Below are 26,115 nucleotides of genomic sequence, written 5' to 3'. Positions count from 1 at the left end.
TAGAGATGGCATAGAAGTGACACTGGTCTGTAACTTTTGGGGTCCTTTATCTCCTTGCCAGGTTTTAGAAAAGCCACCACTCTCGCCTGTCGCCATAGTTTTGGAATATTCAGCTCTTTAATACAGGTGTTCATCATTTGTAGTAACCAGTTTCGAACTTTGGGCCCAAACTGTTTTATCTGCTCCGTTCTAAGGTCATCAGTTCCATTGGCCTTATTCAGTTTCATACTCTGAATCGTGTCTTCCAGTTCGGTTGCTGTGAATGAAGCATTGAGGAATCCGCAATCTTTTTGTTCTTGGGGTATAACTCTTTCCCTTTCTCTTTTCCCTTTGGTTTTCCCATTCTTCAGAAGTTGGCTAGCAATCTGATTTGCTGTTACCCTGTTGTTCTTCTGCTGGTGGTCAGTTAGATCTCCACTTAAGTTTTTCAGTAATTTCCATGCACGTCTGCTGTTTTGTTTCATGTCAAGATTCTCGACTAGTTTGCACCACCGTGATCTCTTATCCTCAGCAATAGCCTGCAGTAGTTCCTCCCCAGCCTCCATCGTATCTTCGCTGAAGATGTCCTGAGTGAAAAGCTTTTTGTACCTGTCAAGTAAGACCTTGCTGTTGGCGGTCAGACCCTGGATGTATTGGGTACGGCAACCCCTTGGGATGTTTTTCCTTGAGATCCTTTTCACAAGATCGATAAATCTACCATACTCATCTGGTCGAGGAGGGATTTTCTCAATCTCTTCATCCAACTGCTCTTTAAATTTCTGCCAGTCTGCCTTTTTGAAATTAAACCGTCTTCAGAAAGGCACCTGCTCTGGTTTAACCATGGCATTCACAACACAAATGACAGGTCTGTGTTATGTACTTGGGATAGGTTCTTCAAAAAGCTTCTTGCACTGTGCTGCCAACTTCCTACTCACAAAGATGTTGTCAGGATTATATCCCCTTCTCCATCTTCTGCTGTTGAACGATGCTGGCTGTTTTGGGTCATGAATGAGTTGTAGGTCATTAGTGTCAGCCCAGGATTCAAGCTGTACACCATTCTCATCAGTCTCATTATATCCCCAAGCTTCACCATGGCAGTTGAAATCGCCCATGACAAAATTATTATGGTCATATGTAAAATTGTTTGGTTCATGGAAAACAAAGTCCACATCTGGTGGTTTGTACACAGACGTCACAGAGAACTTCTGAGCGCGAATGGTAAGTACTTCAATGTTATTTACTTCTGTCGTTGCGGCTGATGTTACGTTGAGGCCGGGTCTGATGAAAATCGCACTCCCATACTTGTCGTGAGGTCTTTCAATGGCCAAATCCATTCCTGCTATTTTAGGTCTGTGGCTGGTGGCTCCCCGGTGTGTTTCCTGCACCAACAATACGTCGCATTTATGGTTATGGCACATGTCTGCTAATAAAACACTCTTATGATTAGAGAATCCCTCAATATTTATCGAGATCATCACAAGGGGTGGTCTTCATATAGGCCGTTGCATCTTGATGTTAATTTGGTTTTGGACTTTAACTTGATCTGGTGTTAGAAGGATTAGCCAGTGAAATTTTTCACCGTTTCCAGGGTACGCCCGATTGTGCCTGTCTTCAGTCTTTAGGCTCACAATCTTCTAGGAGGCTCCTTCTTTGTACCCCTGAAAGGATTTAGGGAAATCATGGAAAACCTAAATCAGGATGGCCGGAGACGGGATTGAACCGTCGTCCTCCCGTTATATTCAAGATATTGCTTACTTCCTTCACTGTCTTTTCAAAATTTCTGTCCCATTACCACCAGACTCCTTGTTGGTCACTGTGGATTTGACATCCTTATACAATAATATTCACCATGCCCACAGCCTTGCCTACCACATCTTGACCCACAATTATTTCACTTTTGAATGCCAAATCTATAAACAAATCCATGGCAATGTCATGGATACTCACATGGAACTATCTAATGACAACTAATTTATAGGCCATTTGAAGGAATCCTTCCCGTACATTTTCATGATGTGGATATTTTCATGATCTGGGCTCATGGCATAGGTAACCTTTGCTCTTTCATCTCTACCTCTAAAACCTACGCCCAAATCCACTTCACCAGATCCTTCTCAGCTTAATGAATCACCTTTCTGGATGTTGATCTCCACCTCTCAGACAGGCATATAAATATGTCTGTTTATATGAAACACATCAACTGCCAATACTACCTCCAATTTGACAGCTGCCACCCATTCCCGGTGAATAAATCACTTCCTCACAGCCTCAGTACCATTGGACACCGCATCTGCAGTGGAAAATAGGAGTCATCAAAATATGCTTATAACATTACCACAGCATTTACTGACAGACAATATCCTATCCAGCCCATCCACAAACAGATCTCCTATGCCATCTCCTCCTATGAACCAGTAAACCTGTTAACCAGCTGCTGAAAGTACTCCTCTGATCACCCAGTATCATCCAGGCCCTGAAAGGCTGAATCATATCCCTCACCAGGGCTTCAACCAGCTCTCATCGTGCCCTGAGATAAGAGGGATCCTACCTGAAATCCTACATTACTCAAAGTACTGTTCCACTGCCCACTCACCCTACAGAATATCTTTGACCACCCCTATTTCAACCTTACTCCCAATACTGAACCTTATGGGTCATTGCCTTATTGATGATCTAGTTGCAGGACCCATCCCATAACCCACCCACCACTTCCTACAGCAATCCAATCGCAGGCATCTCCTACCCAATAAAATGTGACAGCAGCTGTGTTATACACTAACAGCAAAAAAAATCACAATACCAAGAAGCAATTGCGCACCATAAATGAAAGTTGGTAGGCATGTTTCTACATTTGAAATTTGTCTATTTAGATTTTGCACCGGTCACATATGAGGAAGCAAATCAGGTTTCCTTTAAATATGGATGTAATGATTGCAAGTGTCAGTCACCTTTGAGACTGGACATGGTGAGTTGATGTTAGTAAAGAATGCTTTCAAGATAACAAAGGTGACATTATAAACACCTCACTAAGTTTGAATGAGGTCACGTAACAGGGTTATGAGAATCTGGATGTTCCTTCTGTGATATTGACTTGGCGGGACTGTAGCCACTGTACATGACAGCTGGCAGTGGAGGTCATGAGAATGTACAGTCATAGGAAGACAGGGCTCTGGCCAGTCATTAGGCATTGCTGAGAGGGAAAACCATTGTGTTCGGCTTACGGCTCTGGTGCATGGTACTGCATCTGCAGTAGCAATTTCAGCAGTGTTGGCACCACAGTGACACAGCAAATGGTTACAAATCGGTTACTTCAAGAACAGCTCTGAGACAAATGTCTTGTAGTGCACATGCCACTGACCCCAAACCACTGCAATTTGTGACTCCAGTTGCGTCAACCAAGAGCTCATTGGAGGACAAGGTGGAGATCTGTTGTGTTTTCTGATGAAACTTGGTTCTGTCTAGGTGCCAAAGAAAGTCATCTGTTGGTTAGGAGGAGGCCAGTTGAAGGTCTGCAACCAATTTGTCCGTGTGCTAGACACACTGGACCTACACCTGGAGCTATGATCTGGGGTGCGATTTTGTATGACAGCAGGAGCACTCTCATGGTTAACCCAAACACCCTGACTACAAATTTATGTCAGTCTGGTGATCTGACCTGCTGTGCTGCCATTAATGAACAGCATTCCATGGGGTGTTATCCAACAGGATAACACTCTTCCACATACTGCTGTTGTAATCCAACATACTCTACAGAAAGTTGACATGTTGCCTTGGCCTGCTCCCTCACCAGATCAGTCTCCAATTGCGAATGTATCAGATATCATTGGAAAACAACTCCAGCACCATCAACGAACAGCATTAACCATTCCTGTATTGACCAAACAAGCACAACAGGCATCGATCTCCAGCCCACAAACTTGACATAAAGCATCTGTGCAACACAATGCAAGCAAGTTTCCATTCAACATTCTGGTGCTTACACCAGTTATAAATGCACCAGAATTTCATATTTGCAATGCTTTATCTCATACTTACATTAACCTGTGGTCTTACAATGTTAATCACTTAAATATGTTACCTAGACAAATGTAATCCTGAAATTTCATTACCCCACATTAATTATTTTTTGGAGTTGCAATTTTTTCCCCATCAGTGTACATCAGCTACGCTACAACTACTGTGAATAATTCTTTGTGGCAATGAGAGGTAACCAACTGTGTGTTTGCCTGAATGGCCACTGCCAAACTATGGCAAACCTCAAACTTGACCATCCAGTTACTGAACATACAGCGCACCGCAACACAAATAACTTTACCAGCTGCTTCACTACACATTCCACTTGCATACTCCCTTCCAGCACAACTTTCTCTGAACTATGCAAGTTGGAGCTGTCTCTTCTCTGCATTCTTACAAACCCCCTGGCCTTGTTTGGATACAGAAAGCACACACACATTCACACAAGCAAAATTCGCACACACATGACCATTGTCTCCAGCAGCTGCGGCCAAGTGTGCGAGAGCTGTGCTTGTGTAAATGTGTGTTTGCTTTCTATTTCTGAGGAAGGGCTTTGGCTGAAAGCTTATATATTTAGCAGTCTTTTGTGCCAGTCTGCAACTCAATGTCTTCTCTAAGTGGCGACTAGCAAGCTATCCTTTGCGTAATATTGTTGTTTGTACTTTGTCAGAAGAAGATTGAGGGCTCGAAAGCTAGTTAATACTGTATTCCATTAAGTGTGTCTATGCACTACACATCAGTCTGCTAAAGCTGAGTGGTTGCCCTTCCTTTAGGTAACATAATTTACTTTTTGATTAAAATTATCTGCTTTTTTTACTAAGATGTTCCACAAGAAGATGCCAAAATAAGCATTTGTCATATTCTGTGCAAAAAAATAAAGTATTTTATTAACCTCCAGTGCCTATTTTAACATGAACTGAAGATAAATTAAAAAGACAATGGAATAAATTTTGCTTGTGTGACAGTCCACTATTGTCAAACACTTCTACATTCAGTAAAAGTCGAAGGATACTCCTTAGTTAATCATTAGTTAGCAACTCTACTATAGGAGCAGTCCAACAACTTCAAGACAAATGCATGTTTTAATCTCCTCTTAACATACAGTGACTGACTTGTACTGAGTCTAAGATTTAAGTGATAAAAATGAACATTACAAAAACAGTCTCTCTGCTGTACCACTTCCCACTAACCCAAAATTCATCATCTTTGTTGATTTATGTACTATTACAGTACAGGAGTTTCCAACCAGTACAGTAACTTTAGTAATAATTGTTATTAATGGGACTATGGAAAAATTCCATTAAGTGTGTCTATGCACTACACATCAGTCTGCTAAAGCTGAGTGGTTGCCCTTCCTTTAGGTAACATAATTTACTTTTTGATTAAAATTATCTGCTTTTTTTACTAAGATGTTCCACAAGAAGATGCCAAAATAAGCATTTGTCATATTCTGTGCAAAAAAATAAAGTATTTTATTAACCTCCAGTGCCTATTTTAACATGAACTGAAGATAAATTAAAAAGACAATGGAATAAATTTTGCTTGTGTGACAGTCCACTATTGTCAAACACTTCTACATTCAGTAAAAGTCGAAGGATACTCCTTAGTTAATCATTAGTTAGCAACTCTACTATAGGAGCAGTCCAACAACTTCAAGACAAATGCATGTTTTAATCTCCTCTTAACATACAGTGACTGACTTGTACTGAGTCTAAGATTTAAGTGATAAAAATGAACATTACAAAAACAGTCTCTCTGCTGTACCACTTCCCACTAACCCAAAATTCATCATCTTTGTTGATTTATGTACTATTACAGTACAGGAGTTTCCAACCAGTACAGTAACTTTAGTAATAATTGTTATTAATGGGACTATGGAAAAATTATACCCTCATCTGCTGCTTGTTTTAAATGAACAAGCATCAAAATCATTACTCAAGTATGATAAACTATAAGATAGTATTAAACTAACTTTGGTCCTCTACTCAACAAATATCAGACTATTGTCAAGCATATTTGCTATATTGGTTGAGGAGGGAGATATATGCAGTAATTATCAGTAAGTCACACCAAAAATTGTCTGCCCAGAAACACGCACAGGCATAGGTGTGTTTTGAAACATTCATCTAATATTAATGTCTTAGTTTTGGCATGCAGCTTGGTAATTTACCTTTTCTCCCCAATGATGCATGGCTGTGATGGCTATTCTTTGTAAATAGCTCTGTCTCCAAATGCGTCCATTTAAAAATGCAGGTTCTTGTCGCAACGGGAGAAGGAAATTAGGATGCAGCCCGGTAGTAAAATGAAAACTTGCGACTTCCGCTTATTATAACTTTTACTTCACACAGCACAATAACATACGACTTTATGACACCAGCTCAAAAGACCAACAGATACTGAGATCGGTGAAAAACGACAAATGAGGTACATAAAATAAGTGCTGTTTTTGTTCTTCAATTTTCTGTCAGTGTAGATATAATCATACATTCCCAATGATATCTTTGCTGTACAGAGACAGCACACACACACACACACACACACACACACACACACATATATATATATATATATATATATAACAGAGGTAAACATTCCACGTGGGAAAAATTATATATAAAAACAAAGATGAGGTGACTTACCGAACGAAAGCGCTGGCAGGTCGATAGACACACAAACAAACACAAACATACACACAAAATTCTAGCTTTCGCAACCAACAGTTGCCTCATCAGGAAAGAGGGAAGGAGAGGGAAAGATGAAAGGATGTGGGCTTTAAGGGACAGGGTATGGAGTCATTCCAATCCCGCGAGCGGAAAGACTTACCTTAGGGGGAAAAAGGACAGGTATACACTCGCGCACACACACATCTATCCACACATACAGACACAAGCAGACATGTCCCCCTAAGGTAAGTCTTTCCGCTCCCGGGATTGGAAAGACTCCTTACCCTCTCCCTTAAAACCCACATCCTTTCATCTTTCCCTCTCCTTCCCTCTTTCCTGATGAGGCAACCGTTGGTTGCGAAAGCTAGAATTTTGTGTGTATGTTTGTGTTTGTTTGTGTGTCTATCGTTTGGCCATTTCACGTACCTACACAACTGCCCCCTCCCCTCCCCCACTGTGTGATCTATATCACTGGACGTCAGTATACAGTGGTGGTGCGTTACACTATTTGCACCTTTTTTGTATCTTAAGCTCTTGGCCTGTCAGGGTATTGAGACCTGTATTTATGGCCAAGTCTTTAGTCTGAGTATTGAATCTAACCACTGCTATTGCGCCATTTTGCAGGACACGCACCTCACGTGACATGATCTGGTACTGTACGCCACGGAATTTGAATCCCCGCCAGACGTCATTAATGCCAAAGACCCCTAGAGGTCCCTGCACCATCGCACTGTAAGCTGTGGCGGCGCGCGCCTCCTGGCCCGCATTTAGTGTGAGGGCGCCACAGTGGAACACGTGGTTCCAGCGGCCAATAGCAGCGCCCCTGATAAGAGTATTTAAGTGCCTGCCTCTCACTCAGCCAGTCAGTCTAGCCTTGCATACATCTCTGGAAATTGTTAAGGCTTTCGTGGCCACTTGTTGACAAACTGCCTATTGGCTTCTGTCTCGGGTTCTTCAGCCGACATTCATCTAATGATTTTTCTGACGTTTCGCCAGCACGAGTGGCTGGCATTGTCAAAGCTTCACCCTCCATTGCCGGTGGTGAACTGGAGGCGAGCTCACGGCCGCATACTATATGTACCTGGCGCGCCAACGTCCGAGGGCTTCTCCGCGGTCATTTCCGGTGCGGTTCTCCTCTTGCTACCTGCAACAGTCGTTTGCTGCAGTACGGGCAGCCAGGATCCGTTTACCTTAAGGCTTTCCTCTTTCTTGTTGAAACTGTTCGCGTGTTTTTGGATTTCTACAGCTTCTCTGAACAAGCGCGTGTGATAGTGCTTCTCTACAGCCAGAATTTCCGTGTCGGCGAATTTTATTACGTGGTCGGTCTCATTCAGTGCGTGCTCTGCCACGGCCAATTTCTCCGCCTGCCCCAACCTGCAATGTCGCTTATGCTCTTTGATCCTGGTGTTAATTGATCATCCAGTCATTCCGACATAAACTTTTCCGCATGTGCATGGTATACGGTATATTCCCGACATTGCAAGTGGGTCTCTTTTCTCCTTAACAATTTTGTATTACGCCTCTACAGGGAGGAGATTTGCAGATTGTACCAACGCCTTGACCAACGACGGAAGAAGAAAGCGCGACTGATGTCCTCTCTCGCCTTTCTGTCACGGTGCCGAGATGAATGTGCTACACTGAAGTTCTTGAGATGCAAGCGCCTATTCACCACCGCCCAAGCACATCGTATCTACGACAGAATGGAACGAGTTTTTCTTCGTGAGCGAATACATACAACACGGAGAGACTTGGCAAGAACGGATCAGGAACTTCTGGACATTTTCTATCAACTAAGTAGCAGAATGCATCAAGATGACTGGGACAAGATCGACAGCATCACTCACAGGAGCATGCAGAACGAACTCGAGCGCTGCACCGAGCGGCAAAAGAAAAAGTTTGGAAGATGCCAGAAGCAGACACACAAGGCGATTCCCGACATGTCACACACAGTGGTCAACCTCACTGAACGACAATTGACCGAAGAGGAAGTGTCTGTTCTTCAAAAAGGAGGGAATTTCGCTATCATCCTGAGAAGTATACCTATGGAGGACATCATTGCCAACACCGAAGCAGCCATTCGGACCCTTCCTTGTGAAAGGGCAGAGGAAATACGCACTGAAACAGCCAGGATACTGCGCTGAGCAAAACCACCAGCTGGCAACCTGAAGAAAGAAGAGGTACTAGCCATTAAGACTCTCAACGCTGACAAGAGTATATTGGTACTGCCTGCCGATAAGGGGAATGCGACCGTCGTAATGAAGACCGAAGATTATGAGCAAAAGATCCGAGACCTATTAGATCCAACGACATACCGAAAACTAAGCGCAGATCCGACGCAGCGTATCACTCGGAATACGAATCGATTAATCAAGGCGTCTTCTCTGCCGGCGGACATACAGAGAAACCTGCGCAACACAGAAGCCCTACCGCCTCGGCTGTATGGATTACCCAAGATCCATAAGAACAACGTTCCACTGAGACCGATCGTTAGCGCTCCTGGCTCACCAACGTATAAACTGGCGAAACACTTGGCCTCTCTGCTCCAGCCACACGTAGGGAAGACCGACACATACATTAAGGACTCAGGACATTTCATGGAGTAGCTGAAGAAACTGAAACTTGCACCAAACGAAATCCTGGTCAGCTTTGATGTTGTTTCGTTATTTACGAAAGTGCCACTCAGTGACGCTCTGGAGCACATCGGTTCCATGTTCCCGCAAGACATCAAAAAGCTCTTCCATGCAACATTTCTACGAATAGCTGGAAGGTGTCGCCATGGGTAGTCCTCTCAGTCCAGTGATGGCCAACTTCTTCATGGAACAATTCGAAGCACAGGCACTGGACTCGGCGACTTGCAAACCTAAGGTGTGGTACAGGTACGTCGATGATACTTTCGTGGTGTGGAGCCATGGTGAAGAACAGCTCGGTGAATTCCTGAGACACTTGAACAGCCTCCATGCCAACATAACATTTACCATGGAAGTAGAAAAGGACAAGAAACTGCCATTTCTAGATGTGCTGGTCACAAGGGACGGCGAAAACCTGGGACACAGCGTGTATTGGAAACCGACACACACGGGCCGATACCTGCACAATCTGTCAAACCACCACCCGAGCCAGAAAAGAGGCATGATTAGTACGCTCGTAACAAGAGCAGGACGAATATGTGAGCCTCAACACCTTAAACGAGAAATGCAACACCTGGAAACTGTTCTGCGGAGCAATGGGTACTCCACAAATTACATTGGAAGTGTAACAGAGCAAAACACTCGGCGAAGTAAGGAACCAGAAAAAGAAATGTCGGGTACAGCCTTTCTGCCATACATTCCCAGAGTGACGGACAGAGTCGGCCGTATATTGCGCAAACACGGCGTAAAGACGATTTTCAAACCGACAAGGAAGATCAAAGAGTGTCTTAGACCGGCGAAGGAGAAAAGAGACCCACTTGCAATGTCGGGAATATACCGTATACCATGCACATGCGGAAAAGTTTATGTCGGAATGACTGGACGATCAATTAAAACCAGGATCAAAGAGCATAAGCGACATTGCAGGTTGGGGCAGGTGGAGAAATCGGCCGTGGCAGAGCACGCACTGAATGGGACCGACCACGTAATAAAATTCGCCGACACGGAAATTCTGGCTGTAGAGAAGCACTATCACACACGCTTGTTCAGAGAAACTGTAGAAATCCAAAAACACGCGAACAGTTTCAACAAGAAAGAGGAAAGCCTTAAGGTAAACGGATCCTGGCTGCCCATACTGCAGTGAACGACCGTTGCAGGTAGCAAGAGGAGAACCGCACCAGAAATGACCGCGGAGAAGCCCTCGGTCGTTGGCGCGCCAGGTACATATAGTCTGCGGCTGCGAGCTCGCCTCCAGTTCACCACCGGCACTGGAGGGTGAAGCTTTGACAATGCCAGCCACTCGTGCTGGCGAAACATCAGAAAAATCATTAGATGAACGTCGGCCGAAGAACCCGAGACAGAAGCCAATAGGCAGTTTGTCATCTCTGGAAACATCGCCTCGCCTTAGACAGCTTATTTAGTTTCTTGTTCTGTGTACGAGTGGACGTGGTTGTTAGGTTTTCTTGTGACTCCGTTGTTTCGATCTTGTTGTTTGTTCTGTCCTTCGTTGGTCATGTCCGTCCTCTCCCGTTGTGTTGTTCACGGGCCGCTCTGTGGGTCCCAACGCACTTTCCATCACTTCAACCTCACGACTGTTGAGGTCGCCATTACAACACATATGCTGTGTGCACACTTGAGTTTGTTAAAACTGTAGTTGAATTAAGCTGTTCATGAGCATGCTACGATTTTACTTGTTTACCAAAAGTCAATAAAAAAATTCACCCCACTGCTGCAATGTGGTGTGCTGAGGCTTGTGCATAGTGGAACCAATGATGCTGTGGCAAGGTGGTTCATCTTCTATGGCCCAGGCATTTGTTCCTGTCGTAATCCGTATGTTTCAGTGGTTCAACCAGGCTCATGCTATCAGCATCATGAAGACACTTGAATGGGTTCAAGTAAGTCTCCAATGCCTTTATCGTTTCCATACCCTCTCTGTGGTAGGATGCCTTGCCGATACTCGAGTCCACCAAGGATATAAACGTTCATTACTGCTCAGGACTGGCACAACTTTTGCACAGGAAGACACAGAATTATGGGTTTCAAACCTTGCAAACCTTCACAAAATGTTCATAGCATATTTACAGTTATTAGTTCACATATGCAGTCCTGGAAAACATATTCAGCTTTACATAGTCTTTACATTTCATAATTGTTGATAACCTAGGTATTTACATTTAAAATATACTGACATGCTGGGTTTGCATATTTCTTACCCTGTGCATATATATATTTTCATATTGCATTTACATTTCATTACATAGATATTATACAAAAATTTACATAAACACTGTACAGAAATTATATATACAAGACAGCTGATATTAAGCAAATCTCTTGTGATTTTATGTCATGTAACATCTCTCCACTTTTACATTAAAATTTTTTATCACATTTTGCTCTCGGCCATTACCCTTTTGAATGTTCATTTGTGAGCAATCTGTATTCATAGTCTCATCTTACTTAAACATTTTTCTCGATCTCATTTTCCAGTATTGACAAAATATCTGCATACAACACTATCACATGATGTACATAAGTTCTGTATTCATACACCACACCTGACACAAGTATCCATCATTACAGATGCAGAGGAAGGAAAGCTTCACAACATGAAATCATGATACGCCTTCATAACTGTTCTGGTGTAACCACAAGCACCGGAACAAAGATGAAGAACGTAAGAGAAGAGAAGGTGGTGAAACGGCATTGGCCAACAGTGCACTGATAAGGACTGCGCCATGACAGGAGCGGTCTCTACAAGAGGAGAATATAAGTGCCGCTCCTGTCAGCCTCGGCTGCTCAGTATCGGCTCAGTATTCAGACAGTATACGAACAGGCCTAGCAGAGAATGCTATGATAGCAGTTATTAGTGATCCACACACTGTATGTCAAACTTGCATGAACGTTATATACAGCAAACGACTCGGATTTACGTTACATGTAGTCCATTGCTTGCGACACAATTGTAATTTCAAAGATAAGTATTGTCAATCTGCTTTATTGAAATAAAACTACTGTTACTTGCTCGAACTGTTGTATAGCATTCTGAGAATGCAGCATCCCTTAGGCACCATATACAAGATGAGAGGGCAGGACCCCACAATAACTAAGCTTTACTATGCATCTGTCAAGTTTATTAGTGCTGTCTACTGGTCTACAGGAAATGTTATAGGCAGAAAGAAGCTTTCAGTTTTTACTCTACTACTGCAATAATTCATTCATCATGAGAAAACTATTGAGTGCATCATTTCATGAGCATCTTCTCATGTTAATCCATTTATTTCATGTTTACTATCTATTGATACATTCTGACAGTACAGAATTGGGCTTTACAAGTGTCATTATCATCTGTAAACAATGCACTTCAGTGTTGGTGACTTAACACTTTGCTATATGATATCACTCTTGTGTATTCTGTTGTGCACGAGTACGTTTCTACGAGAATTGTGCCAATGAATAAGTGTACAACAATGTCGAGACACCTTGTGTTCATGTGTAAATGTAATGTAATATTCATCATTTTGATTCGCAGCTCCTTGTGTTGGCCGTGTTTGCAGTTAAAATTGTTGAATGTGAGGTCCGCCAGTTATGCAAAACATCGTTTTTTCTCAGTGCCCAAACATGCTTCAGCACCACTGTGCCATCAGCAGTGGGTTTTCGTTTTTATTTATTCTTTACATTTGGTGTGCATGAACTTTCCGGATCACTTGTGTTACTTACTACAGGTAGCTTGTCATGTTTTCGTGTGGCAAGCACTTTAATTCTCTGCATTATGGTGAGGTTTTGTGATGCCTACGTAACTATAACAAGTATTTTCCACAAATAATGTAGTGCAACACTTTTCACTTCACCAAAACACAGTGTGCAAACCACACTCGTAGGTACTGTTGATGGGTTGCAAACAGTGTACAAAGATCTACCTGAATAGGTGCAAGACCTGTCAGTCTAACTAAGTAGCATAAGTTTAAATACTCATTTCATGAGAATGGAGCAATAAAGGATAGATAGAGACATTAAGGAAACAAAGAATAGAGCCAAGGCTGGTATCCTCGACCAAGGCAGTACTCTGGTGCAGAAGGTAGTCTAGGAACACAAGGGTTATGTAGATGTGATCGAGGAAGCAATGAAGGTACAGAAGGCAGAACTAAGAGCTGAAATAGACCAGAGGTTGAAAGCAGTGGAAGAAAAATTGCAGAATAAAATTGTTAGTAACACTGAAAAGGAAAGGGACATTCAACCCCAAGCTATCAAGTGTCAAGTGTCAACAGACAGGATAGATAATCGTAACATCTATCCACACTTGAAGCCTAATCCGTCAGGTGAAATAGATCGCAACTCCAACATGCAGCAGGCACTGCTGACTTCTGTCCCTGTCACACAGAGGTATTTGGAATAAGACCAGATACATAAAAAAAAAAAACGCCACACTGGCAATGGCAGTGCTGCATACCTTTCTGCTTTGCATGCATCTATGCCTGCACACATTTCTGGGCAGACAGTTTTTGATGTGGCTTACCGATAATCACTACATAAAATGTTCAAATGTGTGTGAAATCTTATGGGACTTAACTGCTAAGGTCATCAGTCCCTAAGCTTACACACTACTTAAACTAAATTATCCTAAGGACAAACACACACAACCATGCCCGAGGGAGGACTCGAACCTCCGCAGGGACCAGCCACACAGTCCATGACTGCAGCGCCCTAGACCACTCAGCTAATCCCACGCGGCAATCACTGCATATATCTCTCTCCCCAACCCATATATCTGCGACTGTGATAGGATGTCACCATTGGGAGGGAGTCAGCACATTTGTAATAATTTAAAATAATTATACAATTTTGTAAATTTTCTGTTATACTAATTGTTGTCTTTCTCTGTTTCATGAATGGGATACTTTATCACAAAAAGGATGGAGATCACACGTTGTGCATAAAATTAAACGTAATCAATTAGAGAATTAATTGCAGAAGGGGTGAGAAAGCCAACGAAAAGGTGGGAAAATTTACGATCCATTGCATGCATTACTGGAGTAAGTAGTGTCTCTACCAATAGTGATTGTGGTTCCTTTCCTAATCCAATTCCCAAATTGAAGCATTATCATAAAATACGTAGACATTTGGACAGAGAATTAATTTTAGGGAGAGAAATGTGTGCATACAATTGAGTTAAACTGGCAGTGTATTTTGATACATGTTAGTGAGGCACCACTGAATAGGTTTCGTAGTAGTATCCTCACTATTTCAAACAGAATTTCATTTCCAAAAATATTCATTTATCTTGTAATTTTGTAATATTAACAAAAAAAAAAGTGCACACAATAGGTACATTGTTGCCAATCCATTGCTGGATAGCCAGGCACAAGATATTACCAAAATGGACATGGCAACAAATGAAATCGAAACTGAAAACATCAGTCATAGTGAAGAATACCAGTTACATTTTTTAGTTAACATAGAGACAGATGATAGTAACATTATTGTTCAAAATGATACAATGATGACAGTAGATGAGACGGGGTCACTATTTTTCCCAGGGAGTATTTTTTCCCCGAGTGAAAATGTAATGTGTGAAAGTGTGGACTTACTAAATCATCATCTGCCTGCCACACTTATGCCTAATGCAATCATGATTGGGCAGAGTGCACTGTGCACAGCAGAAACCCCTACCACAATTCAGATGTTACAACAGTTATCTAAACAAAGCTTCAATGATTTTAAGAACAAGTTTAAGGAAGAGCAAAAACACACACTCAAAGGCAAAGCATGATGAAAAATTAAGTGACTTTTCAAAACAACAGATAGATACACAAAAGGAATTACTTGAACAGCAAAGGGATTTGGAATGGTGTAATCATAAGGTGCCCAACATCACCTCAAATTGTGGTAGATGAAAAACTGAAAGTGTTTAAGTGATGAAGTAAAGTCGAGGGACAGCACATCTCCAAGATCATACAGTGAATGCCGCAATTTAGCAAGAGATGTGTGTGTTTGTGTATGCTTCATGTACTGCTGGACCTGGCTGGAGCAGTGCACTCGCCCAGGTATAAAAGCCAAAGCCAAATAATGGTGCGGTTGATTTTGGAAGATCAAGGAATATTGTATTGTAGTTAGTATTCACAGCTGTCAGTCAAAACTTTCAAGTTGACATTCACATTCTTAGTTACGATATTATAGTAATGTTCTCATGGAACAACCATATCTCATGAGAAGATTATTGTATAAAATATGAATAAGTCCACAATTGATGCATTCATGGTGAACTAAAGGTGAGCAGAATAATACTTAGCATTCACTACTTAAGATGATATCTAAACTTCAAGGATAACGAACGAGAACATTACAGTTTTCAAGTTCATAGCTGGCACAACCCTTTCCAGAAAAAAAAGGGTACTGAAAACTTTGGTTCACAGTGCATGTAATACCATGGACAACACTCTCCAGGATGAGTCTCTACAATTAAAAAGGATTTACAAAGCATACCAGTGTTCTCCACAATATATATGTAAAGTGCTACAGATAATACTGAAGATAGACTTCAGGAATGAGGACGGTGACAGAGAGATTTAACCCTTACCTTTCATGCCATATGTGGGAAGATTGCCACAAAAATAGGTCAGATCCTCACTAAACACAAAGTTAGAAAGATTCTGTGCTTCGGTTCTGTCAAAGATGATGAAGCTCCACATGGCTGGAATTCACCAGATCCCCTAAGAGGGTGACTTTCATACAACAGGCAGATGACATGTATGACACATGAAAGATGTGCAGAACATAAAATTACACCAGTTTCTTACAGCCCAGTAAATCAGCTGTGGTGGAGCACTGCATCAACACTGGACACTATGCAGTACAATAATGTAGAAATTTTAGTGTTGACTCTATCCTTTTGAGATCAGTGATAATGGAAGCAGCAGTAGAAATTAGTTTGTCAAGGAATTTAATGAACAAAGATGTTGGTTTCAGCATGGACAAAGCATGGAATCCAGTGCTTTCTTTAATAAACTCTCAATGACATTGTTACAATACATACTGTAGCCCCAGCCAGTGGCCTGTGATACAACGAACCATACAGGCACGGACCACTGGTTCCTGCAGCTACAATCCGCGGGCAAAGATTGTATACAAGCAGCTAGACAATAACGTAAATAGCCTGGGTTATTTTCAACTGATCTTCCCACTGTCGGCATGGTACCAGGTGACACAAGCTTCACTGCTGACGGCCTTTGTGTCACAGTACACATTACTGCAATCGCGGGTACCTCTTTCCTTCCATGAGATCACATGCCCACTGTTTGTGTGCCTATACTCTTCTGTAATCGGGTATTTAGAGCACCTCCTGACCGCTCCATGGCAATGTGTGTAATGGGTGCTAACCACGTATGTTGATAAGCTGGTCGAGGATTAATCTCCAACTTGTTCTGGCTATTGGCTACTGCCAGCTCACTGAAGACTGTCCAGGACACTCACTTTGCTGGATGCCACCTAAGACCGTCCAGCGTTTTCACTTCGCTGGACGTCAACCATGGCTGTCCAGAGCTCTTGCCTCACTGGACACCATCTCTGACCACTCAGGTCTCCTGCCTTGCTGGACTCTGACTGCTAATCATCCTCATAAAGTGGTGCTACTGCTACCAGCTGACCACTGCCTCATAGACTACATCTGTGTTATTCTATTTCAGTTCATTAGTGGCAATAAAAGTAAAGTTGTTCTTGGCTAATTGCACACCTCATTTGCAGTGCCTCGCTCCTTCCAGTCACAAATACAAAATTACAGCTCCTAATGAAGCATCAATATCCCAGCACAGATCTACAAGCTAACTACAGATTATGTTTACACACAGTTCGTCACCAATGAACAACATCTCTGGCACTTGTAATTCTGTGGCCACACGTGCAGTGGTGCGGTCTGCAGATTTATGAGGATTGACCAAGTAGTGTAGCTTCAGTCCACTGACTCAATCGGAATTGGCCAAAAGATGAGGTGAAGAAATAGGGTCTCTGTGGTTGCACACCTGAAACTTAATGGATCAGTTACTATTTTTTAAAAAACTTGAAGAAAAGCTGAAAGGTAATTAAAAATACTATCCTAGGAGAATAAGCAAGGAAGTACTTCATAGATAATTGGAAGACAAAGAAATGGCTTTTTAAAAGTCAAAAATATGTATCAGTTGTGGGTCAATACAGAAACTTCAGTTTCTAATACATAATAAATTGTTTTCATGATTGGAATGTATTATTTAATCCATAAAAAACATAATTACACCTCAAAACAGCACAATAAACAGTATATATAAAATTTCAATAGAAAACATTATTATTTCTGATAAAATTCTTGGCTTTTGATCCATTGTTGTGATGATATGAAGTAACCCCAACTCAGATTTACCAGTGTTAATGTGTAAAGGCACTTCCTTGCATTACTTATCACCATCTGCACCCATCATCATTCCAGCATCTATCAGCTTACTGTGTACATTCCACAGATTCTGTAAAATATAAAATAAAAAGAGTTGTTCTAGTAATTTGACAACATTGAAAAATAGAGATCAAAATGTGACATTAGATTTTGATGAAAACTCAAAATGATTCAATAGTGAAAAAAGTGAGCAGGAATTTGTTTCAGTGCAAATTTATGTAATACCGTAAATATAAATCTGCCACAAGTGAAGAATATTCTAGATTCTGAACACATTAAATTATACTGTCCGTTGTATTAAATTTTAAAAAATGAAATACACAAGACTTTACTTTCAGCAACTATTATCAGCATATGTCTCCACATACAATACTCTATGAAGCTATCAACAACAGCAGTCCCATATACTTCAAGCTAAATTTGGAGATGACAGGGATTAGTCAAAAATGTGGAAATACGAAGAGAAATGCATGTTTGAACATAAATACAGATGCCAGCCAAACCTGAAGGTTGTGATGTTTTATGTGATGAAGAACATCTGTGCAATGTCCTCAAGACATTGCATGTATCAGTCATGGTCAGAACAGTGTCCTGTGCAGTTGCGAGTGCACTGTGTGTGACCTACACGAAGTTGAACGTAGGACATTGTTGGTGCTCCTATGGCGGGTGCTTCCTTAGCCAAGGTAGCTGAAGTGTGTGGTGTTTTCAAGAGGCACCATACTGAAGATTTATACTGCATACAGGGAAGGTGGTGAAACACCATCTGCTACACGACAACAAATATGAAAGAGCATGTTGAGTGACTGCAACAGATGGCCACTGAAGAAGATTGCAACAAAAATACGATGACAACAGCAGCTAAATTCACAGCAGAACTGAATGTTGTACTTGTGAACCTTGTCAGCACCAAAACAATATGTAGAGAGTTTCATCAGCAGGGAGTTGTAGGGCAAGCCAGAATTTCAAAACCACTCATCAGTCATGCAAATACCTATAATAGGAAAATGCAGTTTCAAAGCCATAAAACCTCACTATGGAGCAAAGGAAGAAAGTAATTTGGTCAGATGAGTCTTGTTTCAGACTGTTTCCAGTTTCTAGTCGAGTGAGCATACCAAGAGTGAAACATGACAAATGTTTGGTGATGATTATGGTGGCCATACCATGGTATTCTATGGTCCCCATGGTTACTCTGCAAGGTCACATTACTGCTGAGGATGATGTGACCATTTTAGCTGATCAGGTGCAGCCCATGGTATAAAGTTTGTTCCCCAATGGTGGTGCTGTGTTCCAAGATGACTGGACCCCCATTCACACATCTCACATCGTCCAGGGCTTGTTTTGTGAGCACACGGATGAATTGTCACATTTCTCCTAGACAACACAGTCACCAGATCTCAATTTCAGACAACTGGAAGCTGTTTTGAATGCCAAAGGTTTTCCTACACTGTATAATGCATAGTATCGTGCTGGGTTTTTGGTGTTTCCATATTTTTGTCCATCCCCCATAAGTTACCAACATCTTTGATGCAAAAATCTCTAAAAAGTAAATACCAGCCACACCTGTAGTGTATTATTTGATCTGATATATTTCTCAGTGCAGACAGTATGAAAGAAAAACAGTACAGCATTCAGTATCATTATGATTTGTCATATTATCAGACAAGAGGCAGGAAGCTTCAAGTAAGCATGAGACATAAGCCAGACTATAAAAAACTATCTGGAAAGTTGTTTAATAAATTCAAATGCCTTTCTCTTGTTGCAGTCCATTGTATTTGTATTTATAAAATGAATATTTATATAATTGCTGTGGAAAATGGAAACAGAGCAAATATGCTATTAGAAATATTTTCAAAAGGATGTGACAAAATACAATAAAAATATATTAACATAAATGACTGAAATAATAAGATAATTGAGAAACAAGAGGAGGGTACAGGAACTAACCCATAGTGATAATAATAATAACATCCTGGAAGTAATGCCAGATGAGGTATAGTGGGCGCTTCAGACCTTCCACACGGGCACATTTGCTCAGAAAAGATTCATCCAGTCTTTTTTGAGTAAAATACATTTTATACAAAACTATAAGTGTGTATATAATGGTGAACTTTTAAGTTGTCTAGAACCTGCAGAGAATGGAAGAAACAAACTCAACTACAGAATTTCAAATGGGAGCGTGAGAAGAAGTTGGTACCATTGAAAAGAACACACTAAAATATTTGATCAGAGAACTCTTCCTCACAGTTCCACACCATATTATGCCACTCTGTGGAAGTGAATGGGCACAGTTGACAAAAAAGCTTTCATTTCTTCATTGCTAGTGCCATTACTTTTTTAGTTTGAATATGCTATTCATTCAGTAATGCCATGTTCTAATGAAGAGGTAGGCCTATTCAGCATAGACATAGTAAATGGAGAATGTAGTCACAAATATTTACAATGAGAGCGGGTTTAAACAAATAAATATGAAGATCGCCCATGCAAGTCACAGCATGTTTCTGACAACTGAAGGCACAACTCTGCCAGAGTGGCAAGGTGCAACCGACTCACTATCATAACAACGCAGTCGGTGGATGTGATGTGTTATCAACCACTAGGACAGAATCAGTGTACTCTAGATAGATGCCTGCATCTAGAATAAATTCCACATGTAAGCCTGAGAAATTCTTTTAAATGTTTTTGTAGCAAGTGCATGAGGCAGGACATGGATACCAGTCTGGTGTTCACCTAGTGGGATGTGGGAAACTGCCTAAAGCCACATAGGCTGGCCAGTAAACCAATCCTTGTCGTCTAACTGTTGGACAGATTTAAACTGGTGCTGGCATGCCTTCACTTATCTCAGAAACTGGTGCATTGTGGACTGATAGAAGAGGGTCAGTGACTTGATCGTCACAGTCATCAAATTTAGTTCCCCAAAATGATTTCTTTCGAGGATGCATCAAAGACACTGTGTATCAACAGTGTTGTTCAGCATAGAGAGCATTCTGTTCATCTATTACCGCAAAACCAAAATGGATTAATGCAATCTTTTCTAATAATTTGATGTGTTAAAACAGCAAATAAAGTTTATTCAGAATTAAGAGAGTAAGGAAAAGTTATTCCCTACTGCAACATTACACAGCAATTCCAATATCCTACAAACTTTCCTTTCCTTAAGCACTGTTTAAATCATCATTTTCAGGAAGTTTTCTTTGTTGATGTCACCTATATGGCAGAGTAATGAGAGAGGGGGGAGAGGAGGAAAGGTATTCAGATTTAAGAGCTCCTTTCAACAGTATTTTTTTCTTGCATGTTCTCATAAGAAACTCTCAAAATGAGTTTGTTTTCTTCATTTTCCAGCATCTTACAGGCAATGTAAAGTCCACCATTCTATTTACCCACAGAGATTAGCATAAAAACCATTTCGTCAAAAAAAAGAGTGAATGTGTCATTTGTGAGAAACACTGGCTGACGCACCTCATATAAAGCCAGGCAGTGACAGTGTTTTGATGGAAATTATTTAAGTTGGAGAAGAGTAATGTGGAAGGCACTATCGTCTGCAGAAAAAGTAATTGTCTCTCACCCTTGGGTCTGAATGAGCTGCCTTTCCCTTTAACCTCCCCCTACCTATCCCTCTCTCCTCCATGAGGAAGCAACAATTAGTTCAAAGAGCTAGGAAACATATTGCTTACACTTTTTTGTGTCTCTCTCTGGAGTGCTATACATTTTGCTTTCCATTTCTTGAAGGTAAGTCCTGACCAGCAAATGGAACTGACACAATATGACAATGTTATCATAGAAAATCCTTGGTAGTATACAGAAGAACTGAATCAGAAAGTTGTCACAACTATGCCATTTTGCTGTAGTGACAAATGGCATTGTATATTAGCCAGTTAACTTCTTAATTCCCCTCAATGGCAAACAGCCATGTGCTATTTTACCATTGCTAAATTGTTAAAATTACAATTTAATAAAGAAATATCCAATGCCATGAAAAATTCTTCTTCACAGTTAATCTGAGTGTGGCACAAATGGAAAGAGTTGTGAAGAACTGTTATTGAAGACATCCAAACCTCGGTCACATTAAGAGTGAGATTATGAAGATCAATAAAGATGTGTAACAGTAACATGTGATACTGACAATTTGGATCTGTATAACATAACCCAGTAGAAGCAGGACTGAACTTTGAGAAAAGTCTTACATTATATTATATTATATTGAGATGCAGTGAGTAATATAAGGAAATTAAATAATTTGGTCAGGATCATATTCAGCTTCAGTGATGACAACAGACCATCTAACAATAGAATCAGCAAAATTACAGTGTTCAATCTATTGCGAAGAACATAAGAATATTTCTCAACTTCCTGTGTGACCAGCATTCTCCTAACACAAAGCAATCTATTACTTAACATTGTATAAAGTGAAGTTTGTAATTAATCCTCACGTCTCTTTTTATTCGTGGTGAGTGCAGAGAAAAGTCCTACAATGGAAACTATCAGATGGAGCTCTGGCTTCAAACAGTGCAGAACTGAAGGGGATGGATATGTTACACAGAGACAGCTTCTTTTTAAACAATGTATAATAAGACAACAGGAAATCTTCAGTGCTTTTGCTAAATGATTTTTCACAAAGCTGAAGGTAAAGTAGAATGTCATGCAGAGAAGTTGTAGACAGAAGGGAAAAAATTCATGTTGCAATACAAATAATACCATTCTGGAATTAAATTATTTAACTGCAAAGTGAAATGATGTACGTTTTGTGCTGTATAAGAACATGTGATGCATAATCTCTCTCTCACACACACACACACACACACACACACACACACACACACACACACACACAGCACCTATATTCTAAGGATAAATTATATGAACACACGTAAGTTATTCAGGTATTAGTGTAGTGTCAACAAGAAAATACAACATGATAAATCTATGCAAACCTTTAATAGTTTTCACATAAAATTCACACATTAAAAAACAAATATGTTAATTACAATCACAGTTATTGTTATTATTATTATTATTATTATGTAAGGAGTAACACACAATCACTGGAAGTATGAACTTAGGAACAGACTTTCACAGTGGTACAATCTAATGAAAAGTTCACAGAATTTCAGTTGCATCAAATAATGTGTGCACTCCATCAATATTCTCTTAGTCAAGATCTGAAAAGAACATGGGTAAATTTTCATGGACATACAACTCCCTACTGCGTTTAAAATGTGAAACATTTCATGAGAATTTTCAACTATAGGAAGCAGTTACAAAAAAAATGGCCCTGGGTGTCTATTTCAACAACTATGAAGTGCTACTGTGTAACCTGAGACAGTAAGATTAGGTCAAATTGACAACAAAAGTTTTCTAACTTGCTATTACAACATCATAACTAATTTTACTATTTGAATACAAAATGCGGAAACTTCGCCAAATTAATGCTTCAGAAAATAAATACCACTGACACAGTGTGACAAAATGCGTCACTTACATTTACAGCTGGTGAAGGTTTGTGTGTGTTTTTTTGTTGTTATTGTTGTTTCACAATATTTCTTATTTTTCACAGCAAAGAAGTGAGACAATAACTGTTTGGAACAGTACCACTACTTTTCTATTCATTCATGTCACTCTGTGATAAAAGAAAGATAAGGATTTAACACTCTGCCAATGACAGGGTTTTTAAAGACATAGGACAAGTTTGGATAGGACTGAGATTGGGATGGAACCATCTTAACATTTGTCTTGAGTGACTCAGGGAAGTAATGCAAAATCATAAATCTGAATGGTTGGTCGAGTTTGAAATCCACTCCTCCTGTACTCTGTAAGTTACTCTGAATGTTTTACACTATAAAGGGAATGAACAACAAAACAACATTACATGAAACATTACACAGCGAAAGAGGAACTTCAACAGTAAACACAAAACTATTACATGATGGTCATCTTTCAAGCAGCATGAATCAATTGAACAACACGAATAACTGGCTAAATAAATCTGAGGTGAAGAACTGTGAACAAGATGGCAGTGCATAGGAATAAAAAAGGGAAGGGAAGATATATAAAATAGACAACAAGCAGTGTTGTTGTTGTTGTTGTTGTTGTTGTTGGTGGTGGTGGTGGTCTTTAGTCCAAAGGCTGGTCTGATGCAACTGTCCACACTAGCTCTTTCTGCAAATCTTTCCATCTCTGCATAACTACTGTAACCTACATTGACTTGAATCTGGTTGCTGTAGTGAAGCCATTGTCTCCCTTTACAACAATTACACCTCACATTTCCTTTGATTACAATATTAACTATTTCTTGATGGCACTGGATGTGCTCCACCAGCCCATCTCTTCTTTTAATCTAACTGTGCCATAAATTCTTTTCGTCCCCAATTTGATTCAATACCTGTTCACTAGTTATCCAATCTACACCTCAGCATTCTTCTCCAGCACCACACTTCTGACACATCTCTTCTCTTCTCGTCTGTGCTGATTATTTTCCATGTAAGGCTACGCTCCACACAAATACTTTCAAAAATATATTGGGAGAATTTTTTGGGTCACCAGTCTCCTGACGGGTTTGATGCGGCCTGCCACAAATTCTTGTCCTGCACTGACGTCTTCATCTCAGAATGGCACTTGCTGCATAAGCCCTCAATTATTCATTGGATGCATTCAAATCTCTGTCTCCCTCTGTTGTCTTTACCATCTACAGTTCCCTCTAGTACAAAGGAAATTATTACTCATATCGCCCTGTCCCATCTTTATGTCCATTTTCTATGTGTTCCTTTCTTTGCTGATAACTTCCTCGTTCTTGAGCTTATCAGTCCCCCTACTTTTCTACAACCTCCTATAGCATTTCATTCACTGGATTCTAATGTTCCCACAGATGGTGATTCAATTCAAAATTATGCTATAATGCTTTTAGAAAAAGGCTTCCTAACACTGAAATTTATATTTTAAGTTGATTTATTCCACTTCTTCAGAACAGCTTTTCTTTCTATGAGATGGAAGGAGTACGAGACAAATGTTTCTACGGAAGGGAGTTTAAAAGAAACAGGTGAAACATAATGTAAAAACTAAAACTTCAGAGCAACATGAACCAAAATTAAATGGGGTGGTGGAAGAGAATAGTTCTAGAGGTGTGAGATGATTAAGAGGAAGAGATGGAGTGAGAAGACAACAAGAAAAGTGAGAAAAGAAGGCTGCACAGGAGAAGGGGCAGTAGTATTACCTAAAATGAGGGCTCCACATATGTGTTGACAATATCAACATTTCACTTGTTGGTAGATATATCTTATTTATTTACCCTTACCTTCACTGTAGACATTTCCTGACCAACAGTCAGTTACTTCAACTTCAGTACCTACTTATTTGCAAAGCTGCTACTGAGCTAACTGTGTTTCAGATGAAAGTAATGGGCTGCCTACTTGCCAGCTGGCAAAACAGGACCAATTGGAACTGAATTCATAAATTTGTAAGTGCAAAATCAAAGAATAATATTTTTGTTCTATTATGTTAAAAGAACGAAGTGCCTCAAAAGGGATTTTACAACTCAGAATGACATAAAGCTGTTCTTGTCATTCTTTACCAAGATAAATCAAGTTTTTCCCTTCTAGTTTTCTTAAGGTTCAGTATGATGTCTAATTAGACGCACAACCCACATGATTCCACTGTATGCCAAATGCACTGCAGCATGCAGGCACAATGGCTTCAACTGTGGAATACAGAGCTGGCTGAGGTAGTGTAAAAGCTCTATCTTTAAAAAGTCCCGAAAGTGGAAACCAGAACTAACATCTGAAGTGACCATACAGTTAGTCCAATACTCACAATGGAACCATCAATGAGGTAACTTCAGACTTTGTTAGGATAAGAGAGGTGAGAAGGCATCTCGACAGACACACATACAGCATTCTTTATTATCATCATAAATCTGTCGACTAAAAAATTTTGCAGCACATCAAAATATGCTAGTCTATTGGTTGTTATGATTTGAGAAATCATCAAGTTTGCTCTTGCTTAAGGTACATAACATAATAAGTTTTGGACCAATGCAAATATTTTCCAATTATTGCTATGGATTTTCAGTGCCCCAAGCCAAGAGTTATCTCTTCATGTTGCAATATAACTGAAAACTGACTCACTATTGAAATTCTTTTTTGAATAAACTCATAGTTTTCATCCAACCAATTAGCACCTCTCAATAAAATTTATTGCGAACCATGTTATCTGTGCCTTTCGCTTCTTACACTGAAGTAATTCTGCATGGTTTCAGATGCAAACATTTCCTCAGTACTTGTCAAAAACTAACACGTAGAATGCCCAGCTAAGGAGCAGAAATATTGACAAATATTTTCTCCAGACTTCTCCAAAGGTTACACTATTCAGCTATACCCATTCAGGCTACTTCTGCATGTTTTCCAGTGGCAACTTTCATTACATC

At 40.3% G+C, this 26,115-nt stretch overlaps 1 protein-coding gene across 3 annotated transcripts in view; it reads right to left on the bottom strand.

The window, feature by feature from the left end:
• Positions 1–17,500: 17,500 nt before the first annotated feature.
• The window catches only part of LOC124622129 (glucosamine-6-phosphate isomerase), a 122,246-nt gene continuing 113,631 nt past the window's right edge, over positions 17,501–26,115 (bottom strand). For all 3 annotated transcript variants that reach the window (XM_047147745.1, XM_047147748.1, XM_047147746.1), the window contains one exon: positions 17,501–17,772. In XM_047147745.1, coding sequence (XP_047003701.1) covers positions 17,750–17,772 — 23 coding nt within the window. In that variant the 3' untranslated portion in view covers positions 17,501–17,749. The remainder of the gene's footprint in view (positions 17,773–26,115) is intronic.

Source organism: Schistocerca americana, chromosome 7, assembly GCF_021461395.2.
Source record: "Schistocerca americana isolate TAMUIC-IGC-003095 chromosome 7, iqSchAmer2.1, whole genome shotgun sequence".
NCBI classification, from domain to species: Eukaryota; Metazoa; Arthropoda; class Insecta; order Orthoptera; family Acrididae; genus Schistocerca; species Schistocerca americana.
The sequence above is the reverse complement of the archived record's forward strand: the minus strand, read 5'-3'. Positions and strand labels throughout refer to the sequence as shown.